The sequence below is a fragment of the Dermacentor variabilis genome, chromosome 8, assembly GCF_050947875.1.
Source record: "Dermacentor variabilis isolate Ectoservices chromosome 8, ASM5094787v1, whole genome shotgun sequence".
NCBI classification, from domain to species: domain Eukaryota; kingdom Metazoa; phylum Arthropoda; class Arachnida; order Ixodida; family Ixodidae; genus Dermacentor; species Dermacentor variabilis.
Genome location: NC_134575.1, coordinates 38,039,465 through 38,061,243, shown reverse-complemented (window position 1 = coordinate 38,061,243; position 21,779 = coordinate 38,039,465). Strand labels below are relative to the sequence as shown.

The 21,779-nt window shown below is 50.2% G+C and overlaps 2 protein-coding genes across 2 annotated transcripts in view; both read right to left on the bottom strand.

Moving 5' to 3' along the window:
- LOC142590050 (uncharacterized) overlaps nucleotides 1–21,779 on the bottom strand; it is a 260,031-nt gene that overhangs the window by 83,658 nt on the left and 154,594 nt on the right. The gene's annotated exons all lie outside the window — the stretch shown is intronic.
- Nucleotides 1–21,779, bottom strand: part of LOC142590046 (uncharacterized) — a 79,323-nt gene that overhangs the window by 3,091 nt on the left and 54,453 nt on the right. Inside the window, exons 2-7 of the mRNA XM_075701878.1 lie at nucleotides 14,578–14,639; nucleotides 12,101–12,334; nucleotides 11,692–11,782; nucleotides 10,163–10,456; nucleotides 8,476–8,791; nucleotides 3,807–4,498 (exon numbers count right to left, since the gene is read on the bottom strand). Coding sequence (XP_075557993.1) covers nucleotides 3,807–4,498; nucleotides 8,476–8,791; nucleotides 10,163–10,456; nucleotides 11,692–11,782; nucleotides 12,101–12,334; nucleotides 14,578–14,632 — 1,682 coding nt within the window. The 5' untranslated portion in view covers nucleotides 14,633–14,639. The remainder of the gene's footprint in view (nucleotides 1–3,806; nucleotides 4,499–8,475; nucleotides 8,792–10,162; nucleotides 10,457–11,691; nucleotides 11,783–12,100; nucleotides 12,335–14,577; nucleotides 14,640–21,779) is intronic.

Here is a 21,779-nt window from a genome sequence, read left to right as displayed (position 1 = left end):
AAATATTTTTCAATTAAGGTACGCCGACACCACCAATGAAAACACTTTGTCTATAGGACATCCATATCATGTCCTAAATGTCCGTGCACCGTTTCGGAGACAAACAGCTACGGCACACACGTTACGGCCCAAGAATATTGCGCATGGACTTTTTGCGGCCTGTACCTGAGTAGGTTGGCATCCGAAAAGCTCTTGAGTTTCTTCGTAAAATGTTTGTATTCTCCTAAATTCGAATTACAATCTGGAGCTATCCCATGTCTGCGGCTCGCGTGCACCGTATACAGTACTCTGAGCATTTTCTTACGCAATTTACCTAGAAAACGTCAGTTAGTTCAAATGCCCGCAGAGGGCCTAGAAGAGTGACAAATTGCACTTTCAGGCGCGCACATACGTTGGCACGCAATCAATTCCTGGATGCGTGGGCGCTCTGCCCGTTGCATCAGTCGCACAGCGCGTGCTGAGAACATAGTCGACATTATAGCGAACGCCGTGGGAAAAGGCCATGACATGTCTATAAAATGTACGCGGCCCGTCACCATGATGTCCCTCGCGGACATGCAATCCGCAGAACACTGAAAGTGTGGTCAAACGATCGTGTCTGAGAGAAGGACGTATATTCGACGCATCTATATGACTTCCAGGACCATGTCCTGGCAGCGGATGTCCGTAGGATATCCGTTGCAAGTCATTACATTCGCCGGTTCTTCCTTGCGCACTGTTTCGCGAGAAGTAGCTGTACACAATGTCGCCCTGTTCGAGAGGTACGTTTTTGCTGTACTTAATATAGCGATTGTTCTGCAGTCAAACCTCGCTATAACGAACCAGTAGATAAAACGAGTAACGCTGCTTGAAATTTCTATAGAAGCATGCATTTTAAAAGTTCGTATTAACGAAAAATACTTTCGATGTAAGTGCACACCATAACTATCGAATATTTACTAACCATCTGATGCGGCAGTTCAAGACTCCTGAGAGCGTTCGACCTGCCAGGCAATGCGCCAGATTGGCTGAAAACGAGCCAGCGGCCGTGGCCTTCGAGGTCGGGTCGCGCAGCGCGAGATGAAGATGTTGGAGGCCTTGAAGCGGCCACGCACTCTATCGCCGCCAACTCGCGCGTTCTGCGCACGACAGTGTGCACTACTGTACACATAGCATGCTGCGTGTTTTTCTGTACCGCCGTGTGCTACCACGCTTGAGTAAAGCACGGGTAGCTTACGGTACGATGCTGCGCGTTGCACAATGACCGAATCTGGACGCCAGCGTCAAGTTGATTCCGCTATAGACCCTTCTCGTGGAGCAGTTCGCCGTCGAAGCACGAGAGGGCGCTTTCGGCGGCGCGTCGCACGTTGCCTCAGCGGTAGCACACGAATACGAGATCATTGCAATTGCTGCTCTGTGCGATCGGCTGTCGGAAATGTAACTGGGTGTTCGCTAACGCACTGTGCTTCATCCGTGTTGCAAAATGGGAAGCGGTAGAGGGAATACGTATGCAGTAGTCGGTGGCGAACATAGTGACTCGCTTATTAAACGTGGAAGGAATGTGTGTGACGAAGGACCGCTGCTACATAAGGAGTGCCGGCGTTGCCGGCCCTTCGCGATGCAGTAAGGCTTTCCCCGAGGATAAAAGAAAGATATCACTAATCCGCCAGCGTTGTATCGCGAACTTCTAAAGAAAGGACTTCAACCTCGGAACGTCGGTAAGAGTAAGATCCCTGAATAAGGTTAGAGTGTGTACCACTCGTTACACAGGTAGTGACAAAGGGAATAGCACAACTTCCTGGCATAGTAAGTTTCTCATACGTTATCTGTACACGTCTGCCCCAAACTCGCACGCAAACTAAGTGAATGGCCGCACACTTCAATCAATGCGCCGGAGCATAGGCGACGGCGACTACAACGACAGCGCACGAATGTTCGAAGCTGAACGTTTCGCAGCAGCCCACAGTGTAAGCGAGTGACTAGCGATAATACGTCTTTGCTACAAGCTATTGCAAAGTACAGAACGTATACGTTCCAAGTCTTGTGCGCAGCGAGAACAAATCTATTGCAACTAGCCAGGAAGCACAAGTTGGCTACAAGCTAGCTTGATACAGCTTGAGCAGGCTAGAAGCTTCTAGAGCTATGTCAAGTCATAGTTTAGACATCTTCAAGAAGGCTAGCACTTGATGTCTCTAAGCTATACGCACTAGCATTTGTGAAGACGTTTAGGCAGATAAAGATATTGCAAAAAAATTCAACACCATGGCTAGCACTCACGGCATTGTGAAGACAATCAGAAAAAAGTGTGTGGGGGAGGGGCTTGTCAATACATAGAGCGGAAGGGGGGGGGGGCGACGCGGTCAATTTCGTAAACGCGGAAGTTGCCGGTATTCATCAGAAAATGTGAGGGGGTAGTTGCTCTCTTATAGGGCGTATGAAACCCCTTGTAGCGTAACCAGCGCCACAAATAGAGCACGCACAAACCAATTCTGCGTAGATTTCCTACGCTCGTTTTGAAGCGCGCACGTTCGCCTGTTCAAATGTGGGGCCACATCGATTGCATGTTGCGCCTTGCAGCCCGCAAAGGGGCCGCGCAATTTAAAATGAACACAAATAGCGAGTAAAAAATAAAATGTGTGCTGTTCAAAAACATAGCTGTGCATCGAAGTTGTTTTAAGGTGAAAATATGTAAGCACAAGGAAAGATTAGACAGATTTATCCAAGCGCAACGCCGATGTCGCAGGTGGCGACACATCATCACAGAGGGCGAAAAATCAACCTCGGTGCTTTCCAGCATGAAATGCGTAAGTGGAGTCACTGTATTTTGATTGTACATATTAATCTCTATCTTTTTCTGCTAGGGGCGCTCAACGCGACTAAATACCTTATCTGTAAATGTACCTATAATCGACAAAAACGCGTATGTCATTCTTTCTTTTTTTCAGGATTAGTAGGCTATTTTCATTGCACCTATGTTATTAAAGTCTGCCCTTTATTACTTGAATAAAGTTGAATAAAGATTTTAATACCTCACTGACGTTCGATATGCAGCCGCCCATTGGTATCGATTAGAGAACTGCCATTTATCTGTACAAACGTTACGGCGGTAATTCTTGCGAACGGTCGCGTTTCGTTTAAGAGGCATCACGCACGTTCGTCTTAATTAGACGCCAATATTAATGTTCCATCCTCTTTATGCGACTAACATTCGATAGCCGCCACCGAGTGAACGTGTTTAAAGACGGCGAACTTCGTCAGCTGGGGGGGGGGGGGGCGTTTCGCTGGCATAACGGCAGCACGGCTTACACCGTTGGTGATCTGTCGGCGTCCGACCGCGTAATGACGTGTTGCTTGGAAAGAAAAGAAAATGTGCTAGCTAGCGCCAGAATTCATCGCCGGAATCGAGGACTGTCTGTCTGTGGATCGAGACAACCCACGAAAGCGGATTAACCTTGCATCCTCGGGGCGTCTGCACCGGTGAGCAAAAAAAAAAAAAAAAAAAAAGCACTGCTTCCCATTCTCAACTCTGAATTTCTTTGCTTGCGAGACGGATAAAACAGATTTTTGTGGTCGTTTCTTAAAAGTGGAAAGGAATAATTACGAAGTTACCGATCTTCTAAGGCAATTCAAAAACGAGGCTCTCGTTAGTTTTGTGACGTCGCTAACATTATGACAACATTCTCATAATGTCATACCAACTAGCCCCTCACCGTACGCTTCTAGACGTCGCTAACATTCCTGAAGCTCACACAACCATGTAGCTACGTCGACCAAATTAGTCTTTATCGCGACGCGTCGACCGCCCACTTCCGAAAGGACAGCCGTACTTGCAGACGACGTTCTCCTTGTAGTCGCACGCCTCGGACTTCGAGTTGAAGTACAGTCCCGATGGGCAGGTGAACGCGTGGGCCACCGTGCCCAGGTTGGCCGGCCCGGAGTCCAGGCACCAGAAGTACTTCCGGCAGTCGCGCGGGTTGTTGAAGAACCCTTCGTCCTCGCACTCGAACGCCGGTCCCGGGTCCGGGGTCGGCGGCGGTGGCGGCGTGGTCACCGACAGGGCCAAGTTCTTGCGCGAGCCCGCGCTGCCTCGGCGTCCCGGCGACAGCGAGGACTTGGCCACGCGGCGACCGATCTCCTGTTGGCGCTGCTGCCGCTGCGCGGCCCTGGGCGCCGCGGTCGTCGAGCGGGTGTTGGTGCTGGCGGCCAGCTCTTCCTCTTCGTCTTCTTCGTCCTCGTCCTCGAAGGAGCCCGAGGAGGTCGCGCCTTCGAGCAGTTCCTTGCGGAGCGCCGTGATGAGCGGGCTCTGCTCGCCGCCGCAGTGGCCGCGGAAGTCGTCGTTGTCCAGCGTCCAGACCATGGCGCCGGCCAGGCCCTTGGAGAGGACGTAGCGCGCCTTCTCGCGCACCATCTGCTCGTCGTCGAAGCCGACCCACTGGTCGTCCTTGAAGGCGTACGGCCCCATCCGCCGGGGCTCGGGCCGCTGCAGCTCCCAGTCGAGTTCGTTCACGTTCTGACAGATCTGAGGGAGAAACGAAACGAAAGATATGCTTTTCTTTTTGAGGACGCTTAAGCTTCGCCTTTTAAGAGTGGAACGCGGTAGCATTCAAAGATCCCTGACAGCTTCTCACGATTCCGGGCCACTGCAACTGAGGTGTTTAGAAAAAGTTTATTTCGACAAGAGACGATACGAACACTGAGTCATAATCACGGCACAATTCCACCGGGACGATAACATGTATGCAACCGTAAGGTTTTACCGGGCGGGAAACGCTGGCGGCGAAATCTACGCACGCAAGGCGAGCTTTGCGGTATAGAAACGCGGCCTCTTGCGTCGACTTATCTTCTGTTACTGTTTCCCACTTTTGATATTTCAGTCTGAGAAGTTTTAGCGTAAAAGGCATGCGCTGTCGGTGTTTTGTTTCGTGGCATTTGTTTGTGGGCCGCCATTCTCAAAATTTTGAGGAACAAACTTTGTAAATAACGTAAGACAAGGTATGAGCGACTTTAGCGGTAGAAGGAACAACATCAGTGCCGTGTAGAATATGCGTGGTTCGGGATGATTTTCTAGGCTGTGGACGTCGGCGCCGTGGCCTACGCCGAATTTTTCGCGACTGGGGCCCTTAACATAACGTTAAGAAGTAATGCAAGACGTACCAGGTGCGAGGGGGTGCACGGGGACTTGTTAGGCCATATCCCTGGTCCTCGAAACTCTCCAAGAAATATACTGGCAAGGCCTCAGAGCGCCCTGAATAATTTACTATAGTAGCTTTCGTACGAACCAGTGCCGGTTGACGTATCCCAGGAGCTGTATGCGTCATGACGTCATAAAGCAGACGGCGTTAACGTGGCAGCAGCACGTCGCGACCATGTTGTCACTCGCTCTGGCTCCATGGGCGTAGCAGGCCATCGAGAGAGCTGGAGCGAGTGCCATGATACGTCACGATGTTCTGCTCTCACGTGACCCATTTCTCCGTCGTGAGGTCGCGGCACGGACAACTTTCTGTTGCGTGACATAACGGTTCAAGCAGTGCTTGCATCGACTTATGTGTTTGCCTGATGTATGGCTTGCGTACGATGACGCGCTCCGTTGTGGGAGCCATTTTGGTTCCCGCAACTGATAGGCTACCCGGCTATGTGGACATTAGCTGTAAGAAATATTTCAACGCTAATTTCGCTAACAATGCTTATTGACTTTTTTTAATTGCTAGCTTTAGGCCGCATGTTGCATTTGCGAAAATTAAGCCGAGGAATCGAGAGGTTGTCGTGTCTGCTTAGCAGAAATCCTGAGACTGGCACAACTTTCGAGATATGCGACGCTAAGCTGTTCTACGAAATACGTTGGCGTTCCAGTTGACAGTTTCACCAAAGCGTGCCTGTTACAGTTGGGTGCAGTCTGAACGGGAACGCCGAGACATTTTTTTAGCAGAATTTGGGGACTCCGACCTCGGAAGTGGTGCTAGTCTTAGGATTTCTGCTGAGCAGACATGACGTCAATATGCTGTGCATGCTTCAGTTTCACAGTTACAACAAGTGCCCTAAAGTAAATAACTAGAAAGTTAATTAGTATTGGAAATATTATCAGCTGTCTTTTTTTCGCCGCTAATGTCCGGCCAGCTGCGTACGTAGCCTATCAGCAAGAACGGCAGGGGCCTAGATATGACAGTTTGATTTTTTTTAAAATTTTTTGCATAATTTTCTGGTACACTGTAAAATAATTTCAGCCTTAAAAGTGATTAAGGGTGTAAATCGGTCTATAATCAAAGCCCTTACACCCAGAAGGGTGTAAATTGGTGTGTAACTCACACTATCACACCAAAGAAGGGTGTCAGGATGACAATTACATAGACCGATTTACACCCTTAATAGCTTTGAAAGGTGTAAATTATTTTACAGTGCGTAGTTCGCTCACTGCCGGATGACGTCCATTCTTTATAGCCACGCCGAATCCCAAGAAATTTGGGCGAGAAAAAAAAAAGCCTGTGCGTGTAAATTAGAGTAAAGTTGGAAAGCCATTGGATAGTTGCACAGCGTCGCGGTGTGGTTGCTGCTGCAAGGAAGTCGCCAGAACGTTGCTGCGATATTCTCGTTCCCGAAACGGCTGCAGAACCGAAACCGTTGTTGTTTCCTTGAAGCTGAAGTCGCGAGAGCGTTAATTTCCTCTTCGCATATCGTCCGCGTGATTCCTCCCCCCCCCCTACCCCTAAAGCGCAGCCCGGATCACGCCACAGCCATGCTTCGATGCACCTGAAAAGAGCGCTACAAATAACGCGAGAATATGATCAGCACTGACTGCATACAACACCACTGATTACGGCACATTTCCGACTGGTACGATCAGGGAAAGACGAACACGGACCACGACGCAAACCGCAACGCAATTCGGGTTTGGCCTGGTTTGTTTTTGCAGCACGCCTATAGCTTCCTGACGCAGTATAGCAAACTATTCTATAGCTTCAGGATTCGTCGCTCTACTTATTAAACTCACGTAAGGCACGTGAATCAACCCGGGAAAGGAACTTGCTTAGCCAGAAGCACGTACGTAAGCGACGGGATAACAGTTTGCATACACCACCGCCGTGGAACCTGCCGTGCCTGACCCGGCCATGAATGACAACATCGCAGGTCTATTCATCGAGATGGTAAACCTTCACGAGCGAAGTGCGGACATGCCTATGAATCGTGCTTGATAGAGACGGCCTGTGCCTCGGGGTGAACGCTTTGCCATTGTGTATATATGTGTTCGTTTCTTAACGGTCTGCAGTTCACGATTCGAATCATTGTGTAAGTGGCCGAAACGACTTAGTCATGGACAGTTGCGCGTCTGCGACGTGAACGCGGCGCCCGTAACTGTGACGTAATAGAGCTCCCCGTCTAAGGTTTACGTTTCTCCGAGCCTCGGGTAATACGTCCTTCACGACGCACGTTTTCAAGTCACGGCGGCTATATCAGAGTCCCTTCGCTTTCCGGCGACCCAGAAAGGAATGAACTGTGTGTGTGGGGGAGGGGGGGGGGCTTTTGTATTCGCGATTGCCGTAACTTGTCCAAGGACTTGAAGCAGGCTACCGCCGAGATGTCGGGCCGTCGCCAGAAGCAAGTTCGTGTGCTGAGCGTCACGCCAGGTCAAGTTGCCGCAAACCGACTTTTGATTCGACAAGCTGAAGTCGGTTTTATGAGTACGATGTGTGGTCGGACTCTATATGCGAGTTTGGCTGAAACGTCATATTTGCCGCATATCATATCGAGCGCGAATAAAGACGGGGACAGCGGAAGAGAACACAAAAACGACACGGGCGGTAAACGACACGGGCAGTAAACAGCAACCAGGCCACACTGAAGTTCTTCCGAGTCATATATGCCGCCTCGGCGGGCGCAGTTCGACCGACCGATCATCGATTCTTGAGATGACTCACCTCGTACGCGATGAACATCTGCCGGATCGATCAAACTACCTCAGCCCGACTTTCGAGTCGACACGCTCCAGCCAGATGGGTTCGTGTATCCTCTCCCAGGCCGGACCCCACGCGTCTATGGCTGAAATGTCGTACCCGCGTGCACGAGCGGTTTGATTGGTACGTCGCTCACTCGTCGTCTCTTGAGGCGACTCAGTTCGTGCCGGTTAAATCTGTATCAACCCAACTTCCGAGTCGACACGCTCCAGCCAGATGGGTTCGCACATCCTCTGCCAGGCCGGACCCCACGCGTCTATGGCTGAAACGCCGTGCCCGCGTGCACGAGCGTTTTGATTGGTACGTCGCTTGCTCGCTCGTCGCCTCATGAGGCGACTCAATTCGTGCCGGTTCAATCTGCCTCAACTCGACTTCCGACTCGACACGCTCCATCCAAGTTGGGTTCGTGTGCATAATACCCCGCCGGGTACCCAACGCGCGTCTGACTGGAAACAACACCGCCCGGGTTCGCGCTCGCGCTCCCGGTCTCGAGTTCACGATCTAGGATTCGCTCATCGCGTCGTACTGAGGGGTCGACCGCGTGACTCACCTCGAAGTAGGCGAGGTAGCCCTTCTCGCGCGTCGAGTTGCCGGGCTCGCCGGGTCCCTGCGCCGCGGAGTCGAGCTCGTTCTCGTCGGGGTCCTCCAGCGTGTACGAGCGGCCGTAGGTGGGCACGCCCACGACGAGCTTGTTGCGCGGGGCGCCGGCGTTCAGGTAGTAGTCGACCGTCCAGCGCACGTTGAGACGGCTCTCCTCGTCCCAGTCGCGCAGGCCGTCGGGCGAGCCCAGCGGGGCGTGGTGCTGGGTGGCCGACTCGTACGCCGTGTGGTAGTCGTACGTGAGCAGGTTGAGGAAGTCGGCCGCCCTGCGGTGGCACCATCGAGTGCGTTACTGTAGTATGTGTGGTAAGTCTGTACATTTCATCAGAAGCCGAGGAACACCGAGGACAACACAGGGGAAATTACTCGTGCTTAATAAATCAGCGTGGCAAGTCTATAGATTGTACAATACACGCACGGTTCAAAGAATGTGTAACACTTCAATTAATTCGTACACGTTGGGCGAACTCGCTTCCCATAAACAGCTATATATGCCTCGCGAGGGTCTTCCTTGCAGCTCCAACGGAGACCGTAGGTGTAGGTGTAGAGAATAGACATGTTAATGGCACATGCCCAGCCCGGGGGATTGGCCAAGAACCGGGTATAGTTCGATATAACAATGAGAGAAAAAAAAAAGAATGATAAAATAACCTAAACAAAATTTGTCGATAGGTATGTGGGAAATAATTGGTTCTAGCTTACGATTTTAATCGAATGAAGGAATAAATTAAAAAAAGAAATACAGCTAATTCTAATTGATGTTGTAGAAGTATGACGAAACCTTACGTTCGGATTTTATAGTCGAAATCGTACAAAACTGCTCCGGTGCGGTTTTGTACACCATTAAGGTTTGCATATAAATCTCTCTCTCTCTCTCTCTCTGACTTCCATATAATATGCTGCACTTGTTCCCAAAGAATTCTACTGTACTCAGTTTTCATAGAACGATGGGGGCACTTGATCCCTAGTCCGGTCGCGGATAGGCGTGACCAGCGTCTCTCGGTGCACGTGAGCACGGGAGCCTTCGGAGCAAATTTTAGGTACACATTAGCGTCGGTAGGCACACTTATTATTCCGGCGGAACGGAACACAAACGCGTCACACCGATGTCTATCGCAGGAAATTACTGCGCGCATTCTTCTCTCTCTCTCTCTCTTTGACTCCCGCATCCCCCTCCTCACTTGTAGGGTAGCAAGTTAGACAAAGTATGGTTAACCTCCCTGCCTTTCTTTCCTCTCTTCTCTCTCTCTCTCTACTGCACGTGTGTGAGGAAAGAGACACCACACAAGAAATCGCGCATAGAATCACTGTAAGCGCTATGCCGATGCTGTGGTTTGGTCGCAATATTCACGACAAGTTTGTCCTTAATTTTCTCTCCTGGCAATCAGTTTTCCAGCGAAGGAATGGAAACAGTTTTAAGAGAATACTTCACAAGTGTAAACATGCCGAAAGTTTCTTTTCGGTGTCTATGTCATAAAATCATTCGACGTACGCCTATAGCTTGCACCTGACGGCACGGACACAGTTTCTCATTGCGCTGGTCCTCCATCATGGCGGCCCGGACGACGTCCAGACCGAGCCATCTCTAAATAAAACGGTAGAAAGAAGCGTGGAGTCGCTGCACTGTATACACGTACTTGGAGATGACTCGCACGTCGAAACCGCTGTCGATGTACTCCTTCCCGGCTGGCATGGCGACCGAGAGTAGCAGACGTTCCTTGCCCCTAGGCACGGCCTCGGCCTCGAAGGCCTCGCGTAGCTCCCGGATGAGCTGCGCGTACCCTTGCTTGTCCTCTGGCTTGCCTCCCTCGCGGAAGGCCGGGTACTCCCAGTCCATGTCGAGGCCGTCGAAGCCGTGCTCGCGGCAGAACTTGATCGCGCTGCGAACGAACTTCTGCCGCTGGCTCCGGTCGGACACCATGTGGGAGAACCTGCAGCAGACGACAAACGGGGGACAGACGTGGTGAGCGAAGGCGCGAGAGAGTCTCGCGAGATCTCGGCTGGTCGCCGGGAAGAAACGTGACGACAGCGACGATGATTATGACAAAAAAAGAGAAATTTTGAAGAGAAACCATCGACGATGTGTAGCAATGTAAGCGAATAGGCACTAGCTGCTGGCTTCGTTAGAAGGATCATGCGCCTGACGGCGTATAATTGTTGCTGAGATGACATTTAGGTGACGCTTGTTGTTTCATTGCCTAATTCGGCAGAGAACAGAGTCGTTAACCTGCACATCTGAGCGGTCGTATAGGTGGACAAAATTGTTCCTTCAGGAGCTGTAATGGTTCTTGTTTGGCAACACAGCATTCATTGGTGCCTTTTTAATTTGTGCTTCGGCGGTGAAAGTCTAATTTCCGACCACAAAAACGGGTGAAAGAGCCAAGGAAAGCTTTTCGCTCTAAAAAACGCAAAGAAGACACAAGGACACGGACGTTCATAACATATATAGTGCAAATTGTAACAGACAGAAAAACAAGGCAAGTAATGCTTGTCTGAGATGCTATCCTGGGCCACATCTTGTAGACACTGCCCGAATTTCACCACGTTGGCGTTTCGAATCACTCCGAGATGGTGTAGCCACACCGCGCTAGGTAATCTGAGGTGTCAAGACAGCGGATTGGACAGTATGACAAAATTTGACAGTGTCCGCGGCATGTAGCCCAAAATGACACCGCGGACAAGCATTACGTGTTGCCTTTTCCTCGCCTGTTTCAGTTTGCAACTATATACATTACGGACGAACCAAATGTTAATGAGCCGCATTCGACCATATTGTCAAATTCTCCATCATGTCTGCTCTGATTGGCCCACGAGGCTGGTACGGCCTCTCCGATTGGTTCGGAATGACAACATGGCGTAATTTGACCCTTAGCACCGCCGCTCTGCTTTTTTTTTCGTCGTTTGTTTCGGTTACCGCAATCTGTAAACCTGCTGCAGGGACAGAGACGCAGACCAAGGTGGAAGATTTTTTTTTAGAAAATGTCTTCCTGGCATTGTAATCCCCTCGCAGAAGCCTTCACAACCTTGCACACTCTCATTACAACGGCCTGTAACTCCAAAAAACGAATAACGCCGTGAAGTAAGCCAAGCTTTGTGATGTATTCGCACCGGGAATACGTTTTTTGCGCAGCAAATGCATCCACAGTTCCGCGCATCCACTACTTACCTTTTAGAGCCCTCGTTCCATCCACCCACGGCGACCATGGTCTTGAGACCAGGGTTGTACTGCTTCAGTCCCACGAACTTCTTGTAATTACCTGCAGGCGTTGGTATTAGAAGGTCATAAAGAAGAAGGAAACACGCAAACTGTCGACCCTCATACTGCAATTCGAGAGTTTCGCAATTACAGCATACGCCTTAAAAACGAATAACGAAAAAAAGTTATTACCTCATTTTAGGTAATAAGCGAAGACATCGCCGAATATGTTATTGCTGCCAATGTATGCCTATAGCCGCGCAGCTTATCTGCGAAAATGGCAGGGTCCTAGATTTCGGCAGTTTCATTGAAACGAACGTGTTCCGCATAAACAGAAACGCCCGGTAGAGTTCCGGAAAGGGATCAGTCAGTCACGCACCTTGCTCGATGTCATTGTACGGGTCGTACGGTTTCAGCTCGTAACGCTTGTTGAAGCCGGCGAACGCGTAGATGATGTGCGTGCACAGGTACGGGTTGATGTTCTGCGGGGTGAACTTGGCCAGCGAGGGTCGGTACACGGCCCAGTTTGAGTAGTAGCAGACGATCTTCAGGTCCGTCCGCGGTTGTACTTCTCGGCGGGTGCGGTTGTGCCCTCCCTCGGCCGCGGCTGCCGCTGTAGAATAGATAGATAGATAGATAGATAGATAGATAGATAGATAGATAGATAGATAGATAGATAGATAGATAGATAGATAGATAGATAGATAGATAGATAGATAGATAGGTAGATGTAAGTAGAGAGAGAGAGTAGACAGCGAGAGAGACGGAGGTAGATAAGTAGATAGTGTGTAGAAGTGAAGAGATATATATGAAGAGAGAGAAAGTTGATAGATAAGAGTCCATAGAGAGAGAGTGACAGATTGGTAGAGAGAGTGTAGATATAGGGAGAGACAGGTAGATGAGAGCAGACGGAGAGAGTGAAAAAAAGGAGAGATAGGTAGAGAGATAGAGTAGGCAGGTAGGGATAGAGAGAAAGAGACGAAGTTGGTACTTCTACTCAAAATTACAAAAAGTTTCAGGGATAGCCAGCGCAACTCTGAAGCTGTTCCAGAGCATTGGCACAAACCGACAACCGGAAGTAGGACCAAGAATCGGGTGATATGAGATATCGGGAAAGGAAGAAACCGAACACTAGCGGCTCTTTGACGCTCTTCACTTTCGGTTACTGTCCCCGGCTGTCCCAAAGTCGCAATATATATGCAGACTATGTGAACCGTATTTACTCCGCCCGTACTCTTGGCTGTTCGATTTTACGACGAAGTTTCCCTAGATGCAAAGATCTCAAGTGCATGGACTCATCCGTCATCAGTGCGGAGATGTGCGCGCGCTCTAATGATATTCTCAAACTCGGCGGACCTGAGGGACCGCTCAGAGACGTGTCGCTGTGTGGTCTACACTCTAAACTAATTTGTGCCCTTAAGGGTGAAAAAGGGTGCAGGCTGGACCACAACTCGCACCCTTACTCCTTTCGGGTGTAAGAGTGGGAGTTATTGACTGATTTACACCCTTATTCAGCCGTAAGGGTGTAAATTGCTTTACAGTTTACTGTACGTCCCACGTCTTCCTTTTCCCTGCAACATAACCCGATGCAGGTATGGTTAACCTTCTTGCTTTTGCTTGTTACCCCTCCACACCGCCATCCCTTCCTTCAGCTCACCTAGCCACAACATATATACTCGCTTCACTTTACAGGGTGTGAATTTAGGCAGTCGGTATGACACAGTAAACCTGCAAACGCACAAACGGGACAGAGGCAAAGAAACAGGTACGACAAACACGGCGCTTTGCAACACTCGTAAAGGTCGATCTTCCAGACGGACAAGTACGGCCCATTTTCTGGCTCACGAACGCCGCTTTTTTCGAACTTCTGCGATTGCATTCGTCGTCTGCACGACGCCATCGAAGATCGCGCGGTCAGTTCTGCGGCCACAGCCCTTTTCTTTCTTCCGGCTACTGCGCATCGTTCTGCGCAGCCCGGGGATTCCACTCGACAGGGTGGCTGGTCGTTGCGGACGGTCAAAATCCGCTTCCTAGCTCGTGGCTGCTGATTGGCAGTGTTATAAGCTGCATCAAAAAGCGTGCAAAATGACAACTTTAAAGAGGCGACCATCGGGTTAAGTGCCTCTTCGTCTGTTTCTTCCTTGTTTCCGGCACTTCCGCTCATCAAGTTTCATGCAATCGTTAGAGGGAACTGTGGCGCAAGTGTCTACGGCAGTGGCAAGCAGGGTGGTCAGCCAGCATAATAATGACTGCTAGCGCATAAATTTGCCTAAACTTGGTCCTTTTGGCTTCATAAAACGGCTTCTTGACTTTGGAAACTCTCCATTTTCGAGAAAGTGCTGCCCTATAAGTAATTAAATAAAGATTCTTAAAATTGTCCGATGGCAGTATTCGAACGCAGCACCTCCAGCGCAGAAGCCCGATATTGAAACCATTATGTATACGCCACGGACGCACAGAAAAGCCGAACCGCTGCAGTTAGCGGCGTTTATGCGTGTTCGCGCAGTCTTAATGCCTTCTGCATTAAAAAAAGAATGTATAGGTTGCCTTGATATTTGGGCGAATGAAGACATATAAAGGGTAATAAACGATACCACAAGCGCGAATTTCAGACAAATCTGTGACCTGACCATCATTCCCACGGTGGCTTAACGACCGCAGCGCCACAGTTGCCCCCGGTGATTAGTGTAGGAAGTTCTAATATTTTCGGTACTTCCGTTGCGACGATTCGTTCGCGTCGTGGCCTATTCGTCGTTCTGTTATTAACCGTTATTGTTACACAGAGATTAGACAGACGTGAGGAAGAAGCTAGCGGAAGACGAAGAGCAAGAAGACAGTGGTGGTCACGTGACTCACGTGATACCCAGCCGGCACCCAGGACCGATAAGAAGAGCGCCGGCCACAGGTACATGGTTCCCCTGCGAAAAAAGAAAAGAGAAAGGGAGATCAGTTTTATTTTGCTGCGCCAAGCTCAGACCTTGTGAGAGGGCCGCACACAATTTGAAGTTATATTAAATTATATTTAGGGATTTTCCGTGCCGAAAACACTACATGGTTATGAGGCATGCCGTAGTGGGGGACTCCGGGTTAATTTCGACCACCTGGGGATCCTTAACCCGCACCCAATGCACGGCACGCGAGCGTTTTTTAACGCGATAGCGTTAAGGAGCTCGTGTCGCAGAAAAGCCGGTGTCGTCGGTGTCGGCGTCCGCGGCGTTGGCCGTGAGCGATAAATCACGGCAGGCACTTCATAAATAAAAAAGCAACTTCCAAGATGGGCTGGGTGGGAATCGAACCAGGGTCTCCGGAGTGTGAGACGGAGACGTTACCACTGAGCCACGAGTTTTTTTTTCTTTATTTACCACTGAGCCACGAGTTCGATGCTTCAAAGCGGTACAAAAGCGCCTCTAGTGAACGCGGTGTTGCCTTAGAAACGAGCTGTTTCTAAGGCTCAGGCGTGCGTCGCTTGCTCAGGCGCACATTTCGTTGTCGCGCCGAACGCTGCGTTGCTCGACGCTCACCGCGTCCGATGCGGGGCGCGTAGTCGCTGCGCCGTAGCCCATTGTCTTACACCCCTTGGCGGGTCGACGGGAACGCTGTCGCGTTTTGTATTTCCCCCGTCTCTCGTCACCTTGCGTTTTCGGTTACTATATTCCGAATTCATTACCGCTTGAAGTTGTGCAGTTTGGCCGCGCTACAGGGCAACTTGCGATGCACTTCATGTAAGTTTATAGGAGGACCAAACAGGTTGCCTAGCCAGGAGTTCCTGCTTTCTGCAGCGATATTTGAGACACACGTTATTTTATTTATTATCATTTTTGAATGTCGCTACGTTTCCTTGTATAGTACGTTTAGTTTCCTGCCTTTTCCTTCTTCAAGGTTTTGTTAAAGATTTTGTTAGTTACAGACACTCGCTTTATATCTCATTTTGTGTGGCGATTCTACCTTGTGGGTGTGCGTTACGTTCAAACGGAACCGACATCCACAAAGGTGGGATGTCCGGAGGCAGCAAACCGAGTTTCTAACACTGATCCACTGCCGTCGCAACAGTAGGAGAAGCAGACAACTGGGAGGCTGCGAACGGATCTTCTGGACCCTGGCCACGGTTCCGCTAGCACTCTTCGTCAAAGCCCACTTAACTGCAAGAGTTCTCGCCACCGCACCACACCTGTCACGTGTGCTCATTATCACCGCGGGGAGTGCTCCCCGGTTCTCCACTTTCTCTGCACAGCAGCGGCGCAAGGCACCGAAACATGCATTCTTTTTGTGGGGAGGCGAGATCGAATCAACAGGCCGACGGCGAACGCTGCAGCCAAGGTCGGCCAGGCGCAAGGTGGCCGGCAAACAATGCACGTCTCAAGGGCAGAGTGGCCGGAGGTCGATAATTACAGCGGTCAGGCAGGCAGGCAGGCGGCTATTGATCCTTCCACCTAAGTGGCGGTGCTCGAGATTGACGACGGATGATAGTTACGGCGGTTTGGCCGAGGCTGCGTCTTGGTTGACGGAGAATGAAATTAAGGGAAACGCCTGAGCGTTAACGTAAGCTACTTGGCTAATTTTCTCTGCCCATGGAGTCGGCGCAGAAAAAAAAAGAAATACTGCGTCGGTCACGCCGTGGCAACTACGAAGGCAACAAACGCAGTGCTGTATAGTATTCTACTGCACTGAAGTCTTCGCCGTGGAAGACTGCAGCTACCGTACGTTCGCCTTGATGCCCTGCAGTCTGCACTACGAATTCGGTGCCGTAATGTAGAATGCCACGTAGTACAGAGGCTGGGGTGTCATCCACGTTGTAGCTTTCGCTGTATACAAGACTGCAGACACTCTGCTGGGTTTTCTCTCTGGAATATTGCGGTCACAGCGCTGTAGTCGGTTGTCGAAAACTGTATACACTGTAATGAACTCTTTTCTGTAGTTCTTGCTACAGAAGGTCGCGGTCACTGAGATGCACTTTGCTGTAGAATAGTACAGAAACTGCACTGCACTTGCACTTGCACTTGCACTTCGATGTGCGAGATTACGGTCGCGGTGCCGTAGTTGTATAGAGAACTATGCAGAGACTGTAACGCAGTTCTCGATGTAGTTATTTTTTTTTTACTGTACAAGATTACGGGACTGATTTGCAGTCAGCTGTGGAGAACTGTGCGCACTGTGGCGTGTATGGTCTTCACTGTTGTGTTCGATGTAGGTAACAAGTAAATTTGTTGTACTGTGCCTGCTCGCACCAGGCGCGCTGTTTGCAGTCTTGGAGTCGGACAATGCAGCCCTCGAATCCCACGCGATGATCGAGGCTTGGTAGGAACACGTACTGATAGCAAAGGAAAATATAACGTCACTGTATTCCCATGCATCGGAAGGTCCGCAGGAATACAGTTGGCGGGTTGCAAGCCAAAAAATAAAAATAAAGAAAAGATGCGCTCGATCTGTGAGTGATCGGCATAATTACGTATGCGCACAGAAATGTGTCACCGTTTCAGTTTTCATTTCTTTGGTTTAAGCGTCGACTGTTGCTAAAGCCTTTGTGCGTAGGAAAGCGACAAGTGTTTTGTTTTTTTTCCCTCGTATTGGAGGGTGAATGCCATTTATAGGTTTTCCCTCGACCAGAGAGCTCATCGAGGTCATTGTATTATCCGAGAACGAGGTAGACATAGCATAGTCCGTGTATACATTCGGGGGCCTAAGGACACTTCGGCCGTCTGTCTGCGGACATAGTTTCTCTCTTTAGCTTCGCGACTTGTTCCTATTTCCAGCTGCCCTCGCTATAACCGTTGTTCTCACGTTTACGCGGTGTGCTTAGACTTAATCTGTTCTTCCTCTTTCCCATTATACCCTGGCACGTACCTGGGGCAGCAGATTGACCACTGGTCGTTCCTATTTTAGCTCACGATAGAAAGAAAACCAAGGAAATGCTGCGTTTTCAAGGCCTAACGTACGAAACGCCGTTAACTGACAAGCGGACGCGAAATAACGATATCCCGAATCATTTTCTCGACTCCACTTGTTACAACGTGCAGTAAGCTGCTCTAGCGCCGCCCAAGAAACAGTATCGGTGTAAGACGCAGCGTGTGAGAACACTGGACCAGCGTCGGCCACTCATTGGCCTTACTTGAGGCAACAATGAACGCATCAATTTCTCGCAACGTCGGTAGGGCCTTTAGGTTCGATGCCTTGAACTGCCATGCCAACGTGAAATAACAATATCCCGCATTATCACTGTACTGTATAGGAAAAAGGAAACCTTAGCGCCAGTGTAGATCCCACCGTGCGACTTACATTGGCCCAACAATGGCAGCTCAATTGGACGCCATCTGAATGTGGGGATTAACACTATAGCATATGGTTTAGCAAAGCCTCACGTGCGACGAATTTAACTGCCGACAAGACGTATGGAGCCATTTCCCGAACCATCCTCTTCACCAATACGCGGAAACACCCGCCGCGGTTGCTTATGGTGACTCTGGTGTTGGGCTGCCAAGCACGAGGTCGCGGGATCGAATCCCGGCCATAGCGGCCGCATTTCGATGGGGGCGAAAGCGCCCGTGTACTAAGATTTAGGTGCACGCTAAAGAACCCCAGGTGGTCGAAATTTCCGGAGTCTGGGCCCCACTGAGGCGTGCCTCATAATCAGAAGGTGGTTTTGGCACGTAAAACCCCACAATTTATAATTTTTTTAATACGCGAAAACAATTAACGTTACAGTCTCGCACGAAGCAGTGCCAGAAATTTCCACTTCGGCGTGCCTCATAATCAAATAGTGGTTTAGGCACGTAAAACCCTACAATTTATATATATATTTTAATACGCGAAAACAACGTTCCAGTCTCGCACGAAGCAGTGCCATTAAATGCCTGCCCGAAGTGGCGCCGTATTGGTGTGCCGCTGTTCTTGCGTTGGTACGTCGGTAAACAAAAGATCGCGAGCCACGTGGCCTCGCATTGGCGTTAAATTGACTCTGCTCTGGGTGCCTACGCATGGGTAGACACCGTTTTCGCGACTCTCACGCCGCACCCCTTCAACCGCCCGTGTGTCTGTGTTTGTGTGTGCGTTAGCGGCGTGACTTCTCTTGCGCGCTCGCTTTTGTTTCGAGCGCCGGCCTCCTTTCCCCGTCTCGCTATCGCAGGCCGTTTAAAATGCAACAATGCTCTCCCACGGCGGGCGAAAGCGGAGCGCGCTGTTGGAATTTCACTTTGCCTGCACTCCCCGCCCTTCCACGCGCCTCCCCCACCCCCCCTTGGTCGTCTTTCCTCCGTCTCGATCGCACGGCAAAGCGGAGCACGGGAGTGCTGGTGGCCGCATTCCGACTGCCGCGAGATATCTAACACATCGCCGCGCGACGCGTATTCTATACCACCGTAGTGGTGCTCCGCAGATGCATCGGCGATGCAACTACTTCGCTTGCTTCGCGAAAGTCGTGTATGTGTGCGCCGTTAAAGAAACGAACGCAAGGGCTGTTTTGAATTTGGGAGAGTCGCCTCGAAGGGCGGTTGAGTCGTTTCTTCTGGCGAAGGTCCTTTTTTATTTTTATTTTTTCTTTAATGAGCGCTCACTGTGTGATAACCGAAGAGGCCTTGAGGCATCGAACGAATTGCTGCGCCTATCCTGTCGCGTTTTGGGTTTTATTGCTTTCTAATGGTTCGCCGATGCTCGAACGTCTGGATGCCTTTCCGTACCGTTGCGGGAGATGCGAGGCCTTGCGGCACTGTCGACGCCCCTTTGCGGTCTGGTTTGAGTTTTATTTGCTTTTGAATGGTTCGCAAGATTCTTCGCCGTCTCGATAACTTTTCGGTCTCGTTACGGGAGAACCCAGTACACACCGTTAAGCCTCTCTTTTCTTCCACCGCACGCGTGCCCAGAATATGGCTTGAAATGGCAAACCCGGACCAAGATTTACGATGAATTTTTCTTCAGTTGAAAAGCTGTATTTCTAAGGAACCCGTGTGGGTTTCCTTTGTAGCTTCGTGCTACATGTAGTCGGTGGGATGACAATATATTTTTTTTTGTTTTCTGAACCTTGCACCCCCTTGCGGCGTCCGCAGAACTGATTCGCCATATAGTATTGGGCTAGGAGGTCTAGAGGAACTGAAAGTCGAACAAGTTGGTAAATGATTCATGGCATTCCACTACGGCCTCTCTGAGAGCCCCTGTGATCCTTAGGGGTGGTAAAATCAATCAATCAATCAATCAATCAATCAATCAATCAATCAATCAATCAATCAATCCGCCAGAAAGACAGGCGTGCGAACGCGATTACAAGTAGAACGAAAGGCCTTTGCCTTGCCCTTTTTGTTCTGTACTTGCGTTCATGTTCGCTTGTCTGCTTCACATTATAGCACAAAGCCTGTAGAGGAGTCGACTTCAGACCGACATCTCTGCCATTTCTTCAATAAACTCCTCCGCTCCGTGACAACGCATACAGGACGCAAATAAGGAAGATTGCAAAAAAAAAAGAAAAGTCCAGAAGCACAGACAGCTAATAAAGGCAGAGAGAGAGAGAGAGAGAGAGAGAGAGAGAGAGAGAGAGAGAGAGAGAGAGAGAGAGAGAGAGAGAGATTTAATGGATCCTGGAAAGGTTTGCCAGGCGGCATGTCCGGCATGCAAGCCCAGATGGATATAATGAAAAATAAAATGAGATGGGCACAGTTCGCAACAAAGATACACGACACACGCAAAACGCAGCGCTTAACACTCGACTAAAGTGTCCCGTTGAGACTACGTATCTCCAAGAGAAAAAAAAAACACGAAAGTGCTTTAGTTGACCGAGATGCAAAAGCAGTGCTAGTCCACGGGGTCAAGGACGTGCCTTGTTTCAAAACGAGGATGACAATCGGGCAGTGGAAGGCAGGGAGGTCAGCCAGAACAAATATCCGGTTTGCTACCCTACACCGGGGTACGAGGGAAGGGAACGTGGAAACATAAGAAGGAAACCGAGATAGAAACTGTGCCCACGCACGCGATCGCTATACTGTTGACAGCACGGGATAGCAGCTAACGCAGTTACCAGTGCCAGGTGAAGCGGTCGTCGTACAGGTTACGATAAGATCATGTTATAAGATACAACGAAAACGACAACAACAACGCGTAACATCCGTGATTGCTGTGAAAAGCAGTCGGTAGATAATTTGCAAATTTACAGAAAAGGAAACGCTAACACCGGAAAAAATAATTTGGGGATGGTCTGGCTATAACAAATACAAACCTATTCTGAAAAAATTACCGACGATTACGTTACTTCCTAATGCGAAATTTGAGCGCAGCAAATAAGCTGTTTCACCTTTTCGATAGATTGAGGCAAAGAAATCGAGCAACACATGTATGCGCTATCACAGAATTTTTTTTTATTTTTCACACGTATTCCTTTAACAAAGACTCCACTAGGTAAGCTTCTGCTTCGGCGGCACGCACCTCTGGATTCTGACGGCGACGGCGCTGGGCCTCTGCTCTGGCAGCTCGTTTAGCAGCAGTAGCAGCAGCAGCAGACGGAGGACTTCCATCGGTCGTCTCGCTCATGGCTCAGAAAGAACTGGCAGATAATTTCGCCGTGGCGAACGGCAGCGGCAATTTCGGCTCGGGCGGTGCACATATACAGATCCGCCGCCACCGATCTGGCTCTCTGATTGCCACCGCACAGGGCGAACGGCAGCGGCAATTTCGGCACGGGCGGTGCACATATACAGATCCGCCGCCACCGATCTGGCTCTCTGATTGCCACCGCACAGGGGTTGCATTGGAGGAGGAGCGAAGAAAGGAATTAAGTTCGAGCCGGCGCTTTGACAACCGGAGACTCGCAGGAAGAGGGGGGAGGGGGGCGGCGTGTACACCCAGCGGCAAACGATGGGGGCAGAAGCGCGCGCAGCAAGCGGACAACACGATAAAGGGAGGAGGGAAGAGATAGCAGCGACTGACTGATGCCGCTGACGCCGATAGTGAGTCAACCCCAGCTGCGGAGTTGGTTTCAGGGACAACGCCGCCGATGCCGACACAAACAATATGATACCCTCGCTTCCGCAGCGCTAAGAACCAGGTCTAGCCGTGGGAAGGTGGTCACGTATTCGTCGACG